Source organism: Cornus florida, unplaced genomic scaffold (genome assembly GCF_030987335.1).
Source record: "Cornus florida cultivar Cherokee Brave unplaced genomic scaffold, ASM3098733v1 CherokeeBrave_3.0.0_Hap2_Chr10, whole genome shotgun sequence".
NCBI lineage: Eukaryota > Viridiplantae > Streptophyta > Magnoliopsida > Cornales > Cornaceae > Cornus > Cornus florida.
The window spans coordinates 106,252,314-106,268,083 of record NW_026775580.1 but is presented as its reverse complement, the minus strand read 5'-3'; the positions used below and the strand labels follow the sequence as shown (position 1 = coordinate 106,268,083).

At 34.6% G+C, this 15,770-nt stretch overlaps 1 protein-coding gene and 1 pseudogene across 2 annotated transcripts; one reads left to right on the top strand and one right to left on the bottom strand.

Moving 5' to 3' along the window:
* The first annotated feature begins 749 nt into the window (after positions 1-749).
* Positions 750-6,334, top strand: LOC132276765 (zinc finger CCCH domain-containing protein 1-like; annotated as a pseudogene).
* A 721-nt stretch (positions 6,335-7,055) lies between these two features.
* On the bottom strand, positions 7,056-11,888 carry LOC132276764 (phospholipase A1 PLIP1, chloroplastic-like). 2 transcript variants are annotated; one of them, XM_059778359.1, is made up of 6 exons: positions 10,801-11,888; positions 9,504-9,729; positions 8,695-9,225; positions 8,474-8,533; positions 7,961-8,374; positions 7,056-7,778 (listed from the first exon to the last, which is right to left on the bottom strand). In XM_059778359.1, the coding sequence occupies exons 3-6, from the start codon at positions 9,220-9,222 to the stop codon at positions 7,362-7,364; spliced, it is 1,419 nt and encodes a 472-aa protein (XP_059634342.1). In that variant the 5' UTR covers positions 9,223-9,225; positions 9,504-9,729; positions 10,801-11,888; the 3' UTR covers positions 7,056-7,361. The 2 variants fall into 2 exon arrangements, with proteins under 2 accessions (XP_059634342.1, XP_059634341.1); XM_059778358.1 differs by lacking the exon at positions 9,504-9,729.
* Between the last annotated feature and the right edge of the window lie 3,882 nt (positions 11,889-15,770).

Genomic DNA, 15,770 nt, shown 5'->3' with positions numbered 1-15,770 from the left:
TTTAAAGGAAATTGAATGTATAAGTGTTCGACAATCACAAACTACATAGGCGCCTTTTGCGTCTGCATCTTCCTCGAAGGATAGTAACAGTAAAAAAAATATTTCAAAATATGACGAGCTGAACCAAAATATTAGTGTCATTACTAGCTTAGTGACTCAAATTGCAAATGCATTTGATAGATCTAATATTGTGGCTGAGAAAGGTACACGTCGATTCTATTATGGTGTAGAAATATTTTCGGAATTAAAGAATATGGACGAAGTTAACAATGCCTTATTTTTTCTGCTTATGACTTTCTTATTTCGAATCCCCTTACAGTTGAATGATTTTTTTAGGTGCCTGGATGAGATGCGTAGAACTTAACTGTTTTGGAAAATGATTGCACGCTTTCCGCAGGTTTAGTTTACTTTTTAATATTATTATTTTTTAAGTATGTTGGTGATGATAGTTGAATAAGTTAGTTTTTTTTTTTTTAAATAAAAATAATAAATAATTATTTTATTTATTTTTTAAAATAAATTTCACTTTTGAGAGTTCCATCACGTAATGATCAAACTTCTTGTTTGTTTCTTGATATAACTTTATAACTTTGGAGTATATTTTACAATAAAATAATTATTTCATTTATTATTTAAACAATATTAAAAATAATATTATATTATTTTTATTCAAAACACCATTTTAAATCCAATTTGTTCCAAACATATAAATAAAACTTCATTTTAATTCCAATTCCATTTCAGATTCCTTTTCCAAATCCTAAAATAATTCATTCCAAATAAAGCCTAACCTCTTTAGGGGAAGTTCTTTTCGCTCATCTGCACAACTCCACCAGGACCACCGGCACCACTGTCCTCCTCTGCGTTCCGAGTCGCCGCCGAGATCCGCCCTTGCCCCTTGGTACGAGTTGAAGCCTCGTTGTGTCTGTCAGCAGGTATGCATGATTATGCTAGTTTTAAGTTTAATTTAATTTGTGATGCTTCAACACTCCAAGATTTCAAACCCCCTGACAGCGGGTAGCAATTAGAGAAGAGTAGTAGGGGAAATTTATTTGACTACTGATTGAACCAAAGCCCTCATTGGATTTGAAGTAGGTTTTTGTTCATTGGGTGTTCTTGGCTGATTTGTTGCCGGTCATTACAGAATTTGCATCATGACAACTGTGTCTCACTGTAATTTAATTGGTCTTAATGAGCAATTTAGATAGATCTCATTGCTTATTTAAAAGATAGAACAAGAAAATTAAACCCCATTAGAGAATGTGTTATGCTGAACAATAATGATGAGTATTAGGACATGAAGTAAAACATAATTTGAGATAAAATTGTTGCAGAGGCAGTTCTCTGAAATTATATATATAGAATAAATTCATAATTTGAACACTTTCAAATCATCATGAAAATAAACAGAGCTCTTTATCTAGAAAGTATTCAACAAACAAATACTTATAAAAAAAAACAAAGTATTCAACAAACAAACAAAAAAAAAAATCTATGGCATTATAAACTAGGAAAATTTGATGATTTTGATCTCTAAGTAGACTAGTAGTATTAGTATAAAAGAAAACATTTTAATCCAATAATTAACAAATTAGAGGTTACTAACTTACTACAGATTTAGATAAAACAAATATAGATGGGTAAGTGTTAGAATTTCAATTGATTTATAAAAAAAAACCAACAAACAAAAATTGCAATAATTCAATCTTTAAAACCCAAAAACCAAATATGAAACGTGTTAAAACAACGATGCGTAGCACGATGGGAGATGAATTTCTTGCTAATTGCATGACCGTACGGGACCTTGTTTGAAAAATTGACTTGGAGTCTATTATCGACAAATTCGAGTCTTTAAAGACTCGTCGAGCACAACTTAGATAGATATTTGTAATCTTTGAATTCAAATATATATCTAATTAAAATGCTACAAGGATCGGTCAAGAATGGCCCAGCCTCTGGAAATGAGGGCCATGCTGGGTAGATTATGTTATAAAAAAAATTTTACTTAAGAAATTGTGTTTTTAAATTTATATTTAATTTTAGCCCACCCCATTGACAATTGTTGGATCCGCCATTGATTATATATATTCTTCATCCATATGTATGTTGTCTTTGTATGCTTCTCTGTTCACTCCTAATAAGTTTAGACTGGATGGGTAGGGTTTGACGAAATCTTACCCGACCTGGTAGCCTAATTCCAATTTTATTATAAAGAGTTACTTTTATTATTTATTTATTTATTGTTATTTATTTATTTGTTAGGTTTTTTTGAGCCAACTGTGAATAAATCATTACAACTTGGGATCTGAATTCAATTCAAGTCCATTTACTTTCACTTCTACAAGCTTCGAATTGAATCTCTGCTCCTGTTCTTCTTATGGCCGACTCAAACGAGCCTCAACAATCTGAACAAGGTATGATGATTTCTCTCCTTTACCTGTCCTTCTGTCGTCTTTTATTGCATATATATCGATTTCATATTTCAATTTATATTTATTTCTGTTTTTGTATTTTACAGTCTGTAATTTCTTTCGAAAACCATCAAAGAACAAGAATATCAGAAAGCGAACACTTGATGATGAAAACGAAGAAGAAGAGGATTCAAAAACTGAGACCTCGCTGTTTGTCAATAAGAAAAAGCCCCCCAAACCTGACAATAAGCTACACTTCTCTACCGGACCCTCCAAGCGCACAGTTTCATCTGAATCAGACATAGACTCCAATGCCTCAATGTTTCAATTCGAGTCCTCAAAGGAAATTCAAGTTCAAGATGATAGTAGGGCAACAGCAACCCTTGAAACTGAGACTTTTTTTTCGAGAGATGCTTGAGCAATCCGTGAGAGGGTTCTCAAGAAAGCAGAGGATGCTTTGAAGGGGAAGCAAAAAAGCTCTGGCGATGAAAAGCTGTACAAAGGAATTCATGGGTATACTGACTACAAGGCTGGGTTTCGAAGAGAGCAAACAGTTGCGGCAGAGAAAGCCGGTGGGGCGCATGGGCCTCTTAGGGCTTCTGCTCAAATAAGAGTGTCAGCAAGGTTTGATTACCAGCCTGACATTTGTAAGGATTACAAAGAGACTGGTTATTGTGGGTATGGAGATTCTTGTAAGTTTATGCATGACCGGGGCGATTATAAGTCAGGGTGGCAAATGGAGAAGGAGTGGGAGGAAGCTGAGAAGGCAAGGAAAAGGAATTTGGCTATGGGTATGGATGACAGGGATGAAGGAGCAGCAGACCAGAGTGATGAAGATGATGATGGTTCATTGCCCTTTGCGTGTTTTATTTGTAGGCAGCCTTTTCAAGACCCTGTTGTAACCAAGTGCAGGCACTACTTCTGTGAGCATTGTGCATTAAAGGTTAGCCTTCTCAAACCCTTATCTTATTTGATCATGATCATATTGTTGGTTTATCTACGTTATCTTATCAGGTCTTATTGTATGCCTTAATATTTATTGCTTTTCACTGGACTATTTGAAATGAGAAATTTATACTAGATGATGAAGAAATAAGAATATTTAAATTACAAAACACGTACGCACATGTATAATTGTGTGAGTTCAAATAATTTTATTGCTCTTATTGTAAAGAAATAAACTTGTAAGATGCTGTTATAAGTAACTTTTCTTTGTCTGATGCAGTTGTAATTTTTAATTTCCACTACCATAAAATACAAGCATCTCCGTATCAAACAATGTTATGAAGATAATATCACATAAAGAACCTTCTTGAATTACTAACCCCATTACAGATTAAATCTTAAGGGTTTGAATGTTTCTTCTTTAAAGCTCTAGTCTCACTACCAAAGCCTTGGCTTGAGTGGTATGTCTTCCACCTCTCAGAAAGGGGGGTTGGGGTTTAGGGTTCAACACCTTGTGGGGCATGTTTGTTAGAATATATCTATTTAAAAAGGGCATTAAGTAAAATTGGTCGCTTGTACTCCTCACTCAATGCACACAACTTCTTAGTTTAGGATAATGAGACATGTTGTATTATAGGCATGGCAATTCTATCTAATTTTTTGTTGTCAGGTGTAGTAAATTTTGATTAAACATATTTGAGTTTTTGAAATTCGAGAGTCAAACAAAGTTCAGACTTGTCACACTCCTAGCGTATTCACTCCCGCAGTCATGGATATGATATTGGCTTACTCGGTGAGAACATTTTTGAAAATTACTGGTTTACCAATGGTAAGACAAAACAAGAAATGTTAGGATCGTATAAATGTTGTTGCAGGAGATAAAACATATTCCTATCATTTCAATCAGGTGGGGATATGCATCTTGTTTATATGACATTAAGTGGTGCATTCTAGTGTCTGGGCTACTTAGAGGAGAATAAAAGTGATAATGACCATTGCTTGATATAATACTAGCTTCAAGGGTCCGTCTTATATTAATGATTAAATATAGGAAACAGCACAATACATTTGTCGAAGTTACATAGTATGTTGATAAGTGGAATTAAATGCTGGAATTGGGTGTGGGAGCTGGGGTCCACCTTTGATGATATTTGTTGATATTAGATTTGTACACAACATTGATAATGATATGAAGTGGAATTGGGATTTTAACTAATGATCCATATGAAAAGACTTCCCGTTTTACGTGACATTGACTTTATTTTATCTTTACCGATTTCAATTGCCACACAAGTGTAGAAACTAAGCATCTGATGTCAAACTTGCTTTTCCTAGAAGGCATATGGGTGCTGTCTCCACAATTCTTGCTTTTTAGGTTTGGGTTCAAGTGATTTTGTTAGGTTTGGAATTAATCTTATTCAAGACAAGGGCCCAAGGCAGAAGTACTTAATGTTACAGAGATACTCATTTTAAGAATTAAATTGAGGTCCTATTCAGTAAGATTCCCCCAACTCCTCTCATAGAAATATAAAATTTAAGGTGTTAATTATGTTGTATTATGCATAAAATTTGTTCTGCATCTCGTTTGAGAAGGTGGATCCATCCCAACCAAATTTTTTTTTCTTTATTTTAAACATTAATAGATTACCCGGAATTTTCTCTTCTTTAAGTCTTTTCTTGGTTGTCCTATATCGTTTTCAGTGCAAAATGAAAATGCAATCTGATACCATCTTGATTCTGTGCCTTAAGAATAACTTTGTAGTCTTTTGACAACCTAAAACAATTATTTTGCTTCTCTTTTCTGGCAGAGAAGTTTTGTTCCTAGTAGATATTTCACTTGTTACCTTCCTTCAAAGCAGTAGTTGCTACCTATGCACCACCATATTTATTACACCACCCTCATAGTTGATCCTTAATCCCAGCTCTTTGATTAAGGTCGCTAAGAATGTGAACAGTTAGAAATTTCAGTTGTAAGTTGCAACAAATCTCATAACAAATACGGGTGAGATTTTTGGTGGTTTTTTGTTGATGAAGATGAATCATATATGGTGAATCCTGATGTATAACCAGTAACTCCCTCCTTGGATAAACATTAACAATCAGATTGGTGATTTTCATTGACTTTAGAATTATAATACTGCAATCTCATTGTGAAAAATTTTAGGGGAAGGAATTTTGGATGGTAAAGAAAAAACAATGTTCATAAAACAAGTGTGGTTTAAATGTGGATGTTAAAATGTATGCATTTTAAGACAAAAAGGGATAAATTTAGAAACAATTTCATTTGTTATAGCATCCATAAAAAAGTTAAAATGAGAGAAAATTGACCAAGACGGTTTAACCAAGATCAATAGCTATACCCACAAGGAGCGTAACATGGCTCGTATTAAAGATAACGTTAGAAAACTGAGACCAAAATTAGTACGAGTTGAGATAGTGATGAAAAATACAATAATGTGTTACTTAATTGACAGAACTGGCTTTAGATAGAACAGAATGTTGAAACAAGATTCACTTAACCGCCTCAAAATAGTTGGCTTAATGTTTTATTAAATCGAATTGAGTTAAGCAAGTTTGGTAGAATCTATATATATATATATTTTTAACATTTAAATATATTTATTCTGTTACAGCATTGCATATCTTACTTCTCATTGGAAACTTAATCCGATTTTCTATTATAGCATCATTCTTTCCATATTTCATATCTTCTCTAATTAGGCTGTTACTTCCTAATCTTTTTGTCCACAGCATCATTTGAAGAATAAAAAGTGCTTTGTTTGCAACCAGCCTACCCTTGGCATATTCAACACTGCTCATGAGATACGAAAGAAGATGGCTGCTGAGGGAAAATAGTAATGTTTGGCCATTCTGTTTGGTCGGTGCCATGCTTTGTAATTGCATATACTCGTGAAATATCTTCTTGACGTTGTAAGTTTACCTTTTATCGAATTATTGTTGATCCATTAGTCTCACAATCTACATGAATTGTATGAATCATACATTGTGCCAAAGTAGTTTAATTTTTACAGCCATGAGCATTACATCAATCTATGTATTATATGTCCCCCATTTGCAAGGTGCTCGGAGGGGAAATCATTATTTTTGTGCAAAGTGACTGTTCAGTAGCTCGAACCTGCTCCATCACCTTTGTAAGTCTGGGTTTTACCATCAATTTAAGTGAATTTGTTATAAATCCTACATTGAGAAACAGTGGTTTCATTTTTATTGCCAGAAGCATTTGCTATGGATACAGACATTTTAGTTGATTTTAAACCTTTTCCATTCTCAGAAATCATGCTTATGTTCTTTTCTGTCCCCTCATGGTCAAGATATGGTCTTTTCTGTCCCCTCATGGTCAAGAAAAAATATTTTAGCTCCAAATTAACCTAATAATTGTATTTTGGTATTCGTCAAGGGTACTCATCCAATAATACGTCCTTTGGAACTCCAGCACCTTTGACTAATTGAATTCTATCAAATTATGTGAATTTTGTACGGAGAAATTAGCATTTGGGTCCAATGTGTAAATCTAAGGAAATTGGTTTACGTTAGTTGTTTCAACACTAGAAAGCTTCTATGCTTCTCTCCACGAATTAAGTTTGCAATAAAAATTGTTATTAGGCCACTTCACTCTCTATAACTTTCTGTGTAAGTTCTTTTTATATATTTGGACTAATTTATCTTGCAGTACTCTGGTTGATAAAAAATTAAAAATAGAACTTTGTCTCCAATATTTATGCTTTCATCATGATCCAGTAGCACCTGAACCGAATGGCAGTCTCCAAAGTTTTTAGATTTTCCCCAACTCGAGACAATTTCTGGATAACATTTTTACTAGTTACATGAACATTTAATTAACAATATTAGCAACTGTACTGCTAAAAAAACATAAAAGTACAATTGCAAACTAAAACCTAAGACAGAATGTACATGAAACGGGGACTCCCGAACTTGAACTCTTAGGTACACTCTCTATGTTTTCTTTTGACCTTGGAAAGAACTTCAAGCGCTGGTCATTACCTCCTTGGTTACCATTCGATTGTTCTCAAGATTTTGTTCTTGGCTCCAAGCATGTGGAGATTGTGCAGTCAGTAAAGGCCACAAGAGATTCTGTTTTCGCACTTTCCGGACAACCATCTTCCTGTGTTGCCTTATAACCCCATTCATTGCCTTCAGATAGTTGCTCGAGTCGTGGTCTCTGAGAATGGTACCTTCCGAGCCATAAGCTGTGGGATCTTTTAGTGTTTCTAGCGGGTGGGGAGAATTGAGGAAGGCCTTAAGTGCACTCTTGGTGGAACCACATTGGTTTTGTTCCAGGGCATATAGGGCACATCCTGAAGGTAGTAAAGGGTGAGGAGGAGATGAATTCTCGTCCGATTGGAGAATGAATACTTTACCCATTGGAGAATATAACGATTTCTGCACAAAACAACATCATTTAAAGAGGAAGAATAAGATTGCAGGATGAAAGCAATTTTTCATTCTGAGATTGATTATATGGTATCTGAATGGATGATTGAAAAACAATTTGAAAATTTATAAAAATTTGTGAGATAAATAATTTTATACAAACTGAAGGAGTTGTAAAGGTATATACGCACATTCTTATTTAGAGAAGGGTGGGACCGGAAGGACTTCAATTGCTTGAGGAGCTGTGTGATATGGTTCGGGTAGTTGCAGGAGAATGCTCTCGGGACGATATCTCTATGCATCATCACACAATGAACATGGCTCTCATCCAAACCCAACTCATCAAGTATCTTTTGCCCTCCACAGAAGACAAATGGTGATCCAAAAGTAACAACTGGCAGGAGTGCAGATGGCTTGACAACCTTTCTTGCCAATAACATTAAGTTGACTAGTAGAGAAAGACTACCCCCAAGTGAATGACCAGTGAACTGAAACTTTGCTCGATCCCCGTATTTATTCAAGTGTTCCATAATTCCTGGCATGAATTGCTCATATATTCCCTTAGCAGCTTCATAAATTCCTCTATGAACAATAACTTCTGTCTCCTGCAACAAAGATGAATATATTCTCATGGTTTAGGTTTCTCTTTTTTACTTGATATATTAACTCAAGTGGTGTTCTGAAAGTCATGCACTTGCGCTTACCTCAAATTTGGTGGGTTCAAAGAAGAGATTAGCATGCCATGATGCCACTGAGTCTGATCCCTGTATTTCATAGAAAATTATTATGTCAAACAGAAAACAGTATCTGATTTCTGTTAACCACTTGTTCACAAGACAGTGATGTCTAATTATAAACATTTAATTAGCTGAAATTTCAGTCACGGAAATCTCTATATGAGCTATCATTTACATGCAGCAGTTACCTGAATGACGAAACAGTGAGTGCATGTGCTTAGATCATCGCAAACAAACCATTCACAAGGTGAGGAGTGAAGTGATTGAAGGTCTCTTGCAGCCTCCTGCTTTTCTTTCTCGCCTGCAGCAACCACTGATGTCATTGTTGATGCTGCCATATATGCAGCCATCTCTGACTTGTACACTCGTGAGGCAGAGTTCCCTTCCTCCTCCTGTGAGTGGTCTCCTTTATCGCGTGATACCACTCCATCACCCTCCTGTTGGGGCTCAGAGCCAAGGGATAAAAGGTCCTTGGCACGAGAGTGGACATAAGATGCAGCAGAAGCAGCAATGTCATAAGCAACAGATAGACGGATTGGACGTTTCTGCTCGGGGTATTTGGATTTCTCTGAATTGAACAATAAGCTAGCTGCGGAGGTAGCCGAAGGTACACTAGTGGAGTCCTGGTCAAGTTTGGCTTTGAGTATTGCTGCCTCTGCTTTCTTCTCCAAGAAAGACATTACAAAATCCAGGCCATAGTATCTTCTTAAATCCATGTCCTACATGTTAATTGGATAAAGTTACTTATATACACTTGAAAACCTTTTTTTTATTTATAAGTATATACACTTGAAAACCTGAAGGGAACTGATAAATCTACTGCGTGCTAGCAATAAAAGAAGAAGAATAACTATTATACTGCTAAAGCAAAAAAGGCTTGTCACCAATAACATGTATGGAATTATTAAAAAAATCAAATTCCAATAAAAAAAAAAAAAACATAAAAAAACATTTCCAGAGGACATGATTCAAATTAACAAAGCTAATATAGGTATACCACTGAAGGTTGCTAAGTTCCACTTGAGTGTTCCAATAGAGGGTTGCTAAGTTGATAATTGTATTGTCTAGCCACTTGGGAAAGGTACATCTTTAGCACTATATTCTGATTCCTGAACGAGACTGACAATCAATGGTCCTCTTTCCCACTTTGATGCAGTTTTCCTTTGTTAGCCCAGATAGAAAAGTGACCAGGGTAATGGTCAACACTTCAACTAAATGATACACTGAAATTGAACATCATAATAATGATGTCAAAATATATTATTGAATAATTGCAAAACATGATAGAATATAAAGAAGTAATTCAAACTCGAACAAAACCCATAAAAATATTTACTTGATCATCTAAAACTTAACATCTAAACTCGAACAAAACCCATAAAAATATTTACTGAACTTGCAGTATCCAATTAGTTTCTTCTTCTTCTTCTTCTTTTCATTTTTTCCTTCCTTGTCCCGTTTTTACTGCATTCTCATGGTTTCCATTCAGTGATTAAAAACCAGACATCTAGGTGAACCATCAATCAGAACATGTATAGGTGCTACATAAAAGTTCTCACGCACAAGCATATACTTTGTTTGCCCTTTCTAGTCCGCTCACTTATCTAACTCAACGTTTTCATGACCATAATCTCATTCTATTACCATGCCGTCGTTTGATCCCCAAAAGCTCATATGATCAAGCACTTGTAGACTTGTAGTCTTTTATGGTTGTTTAATAAAAAAAAATCCATCAATTTAATAAGTTGATCACTAGCATCATAAGATCCATACCTCCCATTACATTCATCTTACTCTAGTAATAAAACGTACTAAAGTAACAAAAATTCTAGCTTTGTGGATATTTTTACCATCAACAACAATTTTCTACAAAAAGATTCACCTAAGTGACCAAAGATCTTTCCAATCCTCCCTTCAATTCATCTTACTCTATACGACCAAGCTAAAGGAACAAAGGTTCTAACTTTATGAGTCCACTATTACCGTCAATGACAACTATTATCTACATAAAGAACCACTTAAGTGACAAAAGATCATCAAAATCAAGGTTTTATTTCACATATTTGCAATTTTTTAGGTGGGATTGTGTGGACAATGCAATGGATTTGTGCCCATTAGTGCACTGCACTGATTAAATCATCAATAAATTCATATCCATTTGCTAGCCACGGCAACAAGCTATATCACAGTAACCGACAATTAACGTAAATGACAATAGTAGTACTTAGAAAACGGTAATACAAAAATACTGATGGTAACAATACTGATAGCAACAAGGAAAAGAAAAGCTTCACCTGGCAAGGGAAGCACTTCATGACGAGTTGTTGCACATAATGGGCAACTGCCTTTCTGCGCTCTTCCAATGGTGGGTTGGGCTGAATGCAGACAATAAGCTCTGCGGTTCTCTCCTCGGCCTTTAACCATCTCTCCGAGTCAAGGACTCGGATTACTGGACCTGCAATAGGCCACTTGGCTGTGCCCAGCTCTCATGTTCGCCCATGCACGGCTATCCCCTAACTAGCCCACTGCTTGCTTACACTATGACAACTCTATTATTTGCGCCCCAAAAATAAATAAATAAATAGAACTATACTTTATAACTTTAGAGAGAAAGAGAGAGAGTTTTAAACTTTTCTTCCCAGTTGCCCAGAAAATAATTTTCACAAACTGCAAGTCAAATTTGTAGCAACTAGAAACTTATAGAACACCACATATAATATATATATATATATATACATATGAGTATTATTATTATTATTTTATTTTACAAATGGTCAGCACTGCTACTATAAGCCTTGAAAGAAAAACAAAAAATAGAGTATTTATAGAAAATCGTTACAAAAGTAGAACCCTAAAACAACATTCAAGATGAGCACTTTTATTACGTACAAAATACAACCGAAATTTAAAAAAAGTCAAATAAGAAAATTGAATTAGAAAGCTAACGGGATGTTAAATCATGAAAAGAACAACAATTTAGATACAAAAGAGCAATAGAAATTAAAATCGAAACCCTAAAGAGAGACTACTTGGTCAGATCATCGGACTCCTGACTGAGACTGCTTTAGGGTTTCGAGCAAGACAAGAAGGCCATCAATCTCGAGATTTGTGCAATGTCAACGAATATTATGGTTGGAGTACACGCGAAGATTAAGAGGCACGAAGAGTAGATTGAACCACCATAAATTGATATTGCTAGGATACAAAGTTGAAATTTTGAAGATCGTAAATCCAAAATATGAAAGAGAAACGAGTGTAACGAACTAAAAGAGGCGAATCAGATTTCAGGAGAGAGAGGGGGAAAAGATGAGAGAGACGGAGGGAGGGAGACGGTGGTATTTTTCCTGGTTGTGCTTACGGGGAGGGGTTCTTCTCAAACGAACTTTTACGGCGGTAAATATGAAATATGGGCAATGATTGAATCGAGAAGAAAAATTAAATAAAAATCTTAGAAATAATTAATTTATTACTATTTGTTAAAACAATTTCAACTAATTATTGATGTTTTAAGAGAGATTGACAATACCATATTGATAAAAAATACAAATGCATCACTATATATAGACGCTTATATATATTAATCTTTTTGTCAGGTATTTTTCTTTTTTAGGAGATTTTTTTCTTTCTATTGAATATTTCTTATAAGGTCTGTTATTGGATAATAGGATATTCAAATTCTTCATATTAGATGTTAGTCATTTTTCTAGTTAATTAGGGCTTGCTTGGTTTGTAGTTATAAAAATAATTTTTTGTTCTCAAAAAATAGAAAACTGAAAACAGAAAAATTCTATTTGGTTATGTTTTCTGAAAGCTCAATTATAAAAATGTCTATTTTCAGATAATTATAAAAGATTATTTTTTTATAATAACTTTTTATTTTCTAAGTTTTTTAGAACTGTTTTTAGAATTATAAATTAAACAGATTCTCAATATTTTTGAACTTTGAGTTTTACTCGTTAGATAAGAGTTAGATAGACTTCGTTTGATATGAAAAATAACTTAAAACTATAATAAAATTTAGACTTGGATCCTCCGGATTGATTTTCTCTAAGTTATATAGGTTGAATTAATAAGAAGTTGACAAGTGTCCTATTAAATAGATCTAAATTCTTAAAAACACCACGTCACTTACTTAAAGTAACATTTCGAAACTCCGTTGTCCAAAGAGTTAGGTTTGTCAACTCCGTTACTGAACCACCGAAAACCATCGCTAAAATACGTTTATCCCCTCTTCTCTTCTGTCTTTCATTCTTTTCCATGCAACACCACCCTAGTGATCTCTCTCTAAACCTTTCTAATTCCTCTCATTCTCTCTCCTGATTTCAATCCCTTTAATTTTCTAAATCTACCTACAAGCCTTGAAAAAATCTTTTTCAATTTGCTTCTTTATGCACATTAAGATTTTTTAAAATTGTTTGAGATAAGGTTTAAGGGTCCAGAACTTAAAGTAGAGATATATGTATTATGTATGTGTGCAATTGTATATTTATATGTTTATATATAGAGATCAAAAGAACCCTAATTTTTTTTTCTTTTAAAAGGAGCTAGGAGTTGCCAAATTATGAAATCTGGTCTGTTTGTTGGCAGTATTAATATTTGAACTCTCCCTTTTTCATTTACTTGTTTCCCTAATGCTTAGAATGATGTCTACAATAAAGTGAGGAATTAAATAATTGCAAGTTTGTGTATACAGAAGAAATAAGGTTAAGTAAGAGGAAAAAAGGCAACGTTTATTGACGATGTTTGTCATTTTGTCCAATATCATGTCGTTTTTGTTTTATTAATTTAACTATATGACGTGAGATTCACCCAAACTTACACATGTAAGAGTATGAACAATTTAACTTACGATAACTTAGAGGATCCAAGTCCAATTCTTAACAATCTCATACAGACTTGTTTTCTCTACCGAGGCTTATTTTGAGAGTTTTTGTCTTTTTGATTCTGCCAAACTTAAAACTTAATCCAATGTTACACTAAAATATCACATCAATAATGAAGTAGACAAGATGGTCTGTATCCAACGAGAGCATATGTAAGCAGTGGAAGAGAATAAGTATCACATAGATTTTTATTTTAGTTTATATCAGGTAATTAGATTATATAATGATGCATCTATATTAATAGACGGTATCATTATGTGTTACTATTTAATTAGCACGTGATATATTGTTTTTTTTTTCCTAATTGATACTATTCATACACACGTGTCTTCGCTGAGGATCGAACCCCGACCTCTCTTTGAGAAGTAGGGGCTTAGTACCATTAGGCCACTGACATATTGGTCGTGATGCATTGTTATCACTGCATCAAAAATATTTATTATTTTAATTTTTTTGGTAAAAAAAAGTTATTGTTGAGTTAGTCATGTCTCTTCCATACACACTATCAAAAATATTTATTATTTTAATTTTTTGGTAAAAAAAAGTTATTGTTGAGTTAGTCATGTCTCTTCCGTACACACTAATGCAATAACTTGTGTGTGCGTGCTATTTTTATGAATGAATCGATTAAGTTTTATTATGATTCATTGAACTATGGGGCAAGGGCGAAATGGTATTTGAAATTTAGAATCTTATTCGAGTTCGGAGACGGATTTATAGTTAAACCTACCGTCCCGCTCCATCCGGATTAAGGGATCCTATAAATACAATATAATATAAGGTTAAGTGCAAAAAAAACCCTGTAATCTAGATTTTGTGCACAAATAGTCCCTCCTTTTTTAAAATGTGAATTTTCAAAAAAGGTGCGACCACTTTTTGACAAAGAATAAATATAAATACTCCATTTTATCCTTTTTATTCCTATTTTACCCCTACCCCATTTCCTATTCCCTCTCTTTCCCCCTCTGCATAAAACCCTGACAAATGTATAACCAAAATCGCCGCCGCCGCCGAAGACGCAAAAAATAACCCTCTTAAGTTTGTCTTCTTCCTCTTCGCCCACCTCCCATCTCTCTCTAAAATTCTCACCTTTCTATCTCTAAAACCAAACCCAGCAGAGCTGCAATGGACTCCACCACCAACACCACCCAAACTTATCACCAATTCTCTCTCTAAAACCAAACCAGTCACAATCAGTAGTAGAATCAATAATGGACTCCAAAAAGACGGGTATAAGCACTAAATTACGAGCCCTAGAGTGCATATGTAACCATTAAAAATCGAATTTAAAATCAATTGTGAGTAGAATATAGACACACACGCATATGTGTGTTGAAGAGTTTTAGACAGACCTAACCTACAAACCCATTTTCGGTGATCTTCAAATCCTTCTTGAGAGCTTAGCGCGCGCGCACACACATATATATAGACACGCAGTGAGTAATATATATATATATATATATATATATATCCAAATACAGAGCTTTGTGACGATTTTGGTGGTGTACACTGCTGATGAAGATGGTTGTGGTGTTTTGGTGCTTCAGATTGAACCGTATATTTATTCACACGTAAATACTTGATAGATGTGGTGGTGTAATGATAGTTTTAATCAGTGATTGCAAATATATATATATTTTTGATCTGGGTTTGCTTTGGAAAACCAAAAATCTGTTGCGGTGTTGAGTAGAGAAAGAAAGAAAGGGTGGACAGCGGTGGAGGGGTTGGATGAAATGATGGAGAATGCTGACGATGGGGTTCCTCCCCTCTGCGCTGCCCTCATAGAGGAATGACTCGACAGCGCACGCCGTAGCGATTTGTAGTGTTGACGATGCCTTGGCGAGCGCGACCACAGACAGAGACGACGGCGACGGGTTCTTTAACGAGTTGAAGCGTCGCGAAGGCTTCAGGATCCATCCGAAACTTGCCCTTCTTGCCGCAGTACACCAGACGAATCGACCTCGCCGGTTTGATGGCTGCGCCGAGAATACGTAGGCAGAACTGCAATTACAATTTTGTCCCAGTTAATTAAATACTAATTCATTTAAAAAATGGCATTTTAGGCAAAATGTTTTCCCTCAAAGAAAGGTAGGAAAAAAAAAAAAAAGATGCTTAAAATGACTCAATTACCCCTTAAATTAAAAGTCATAGGAGTATTTTTAAAGGTATATTTGTCACAAAAGTGTTATCTTTGTGGGTGAGTTCGGGAATTGTTTAAAATTGTAATTTTCCATTGCATGATTTTTTTAATATTATTTCATTTTATTGACCAGAGGGTATTATAGTCTTTCTATGCGAACGGAAAGTATTTGCACCAAATTGATAATATAGGGGGTTTTATACGTCTTTTTTCACTAAATTCTAGGGTGGCAAATTACAAC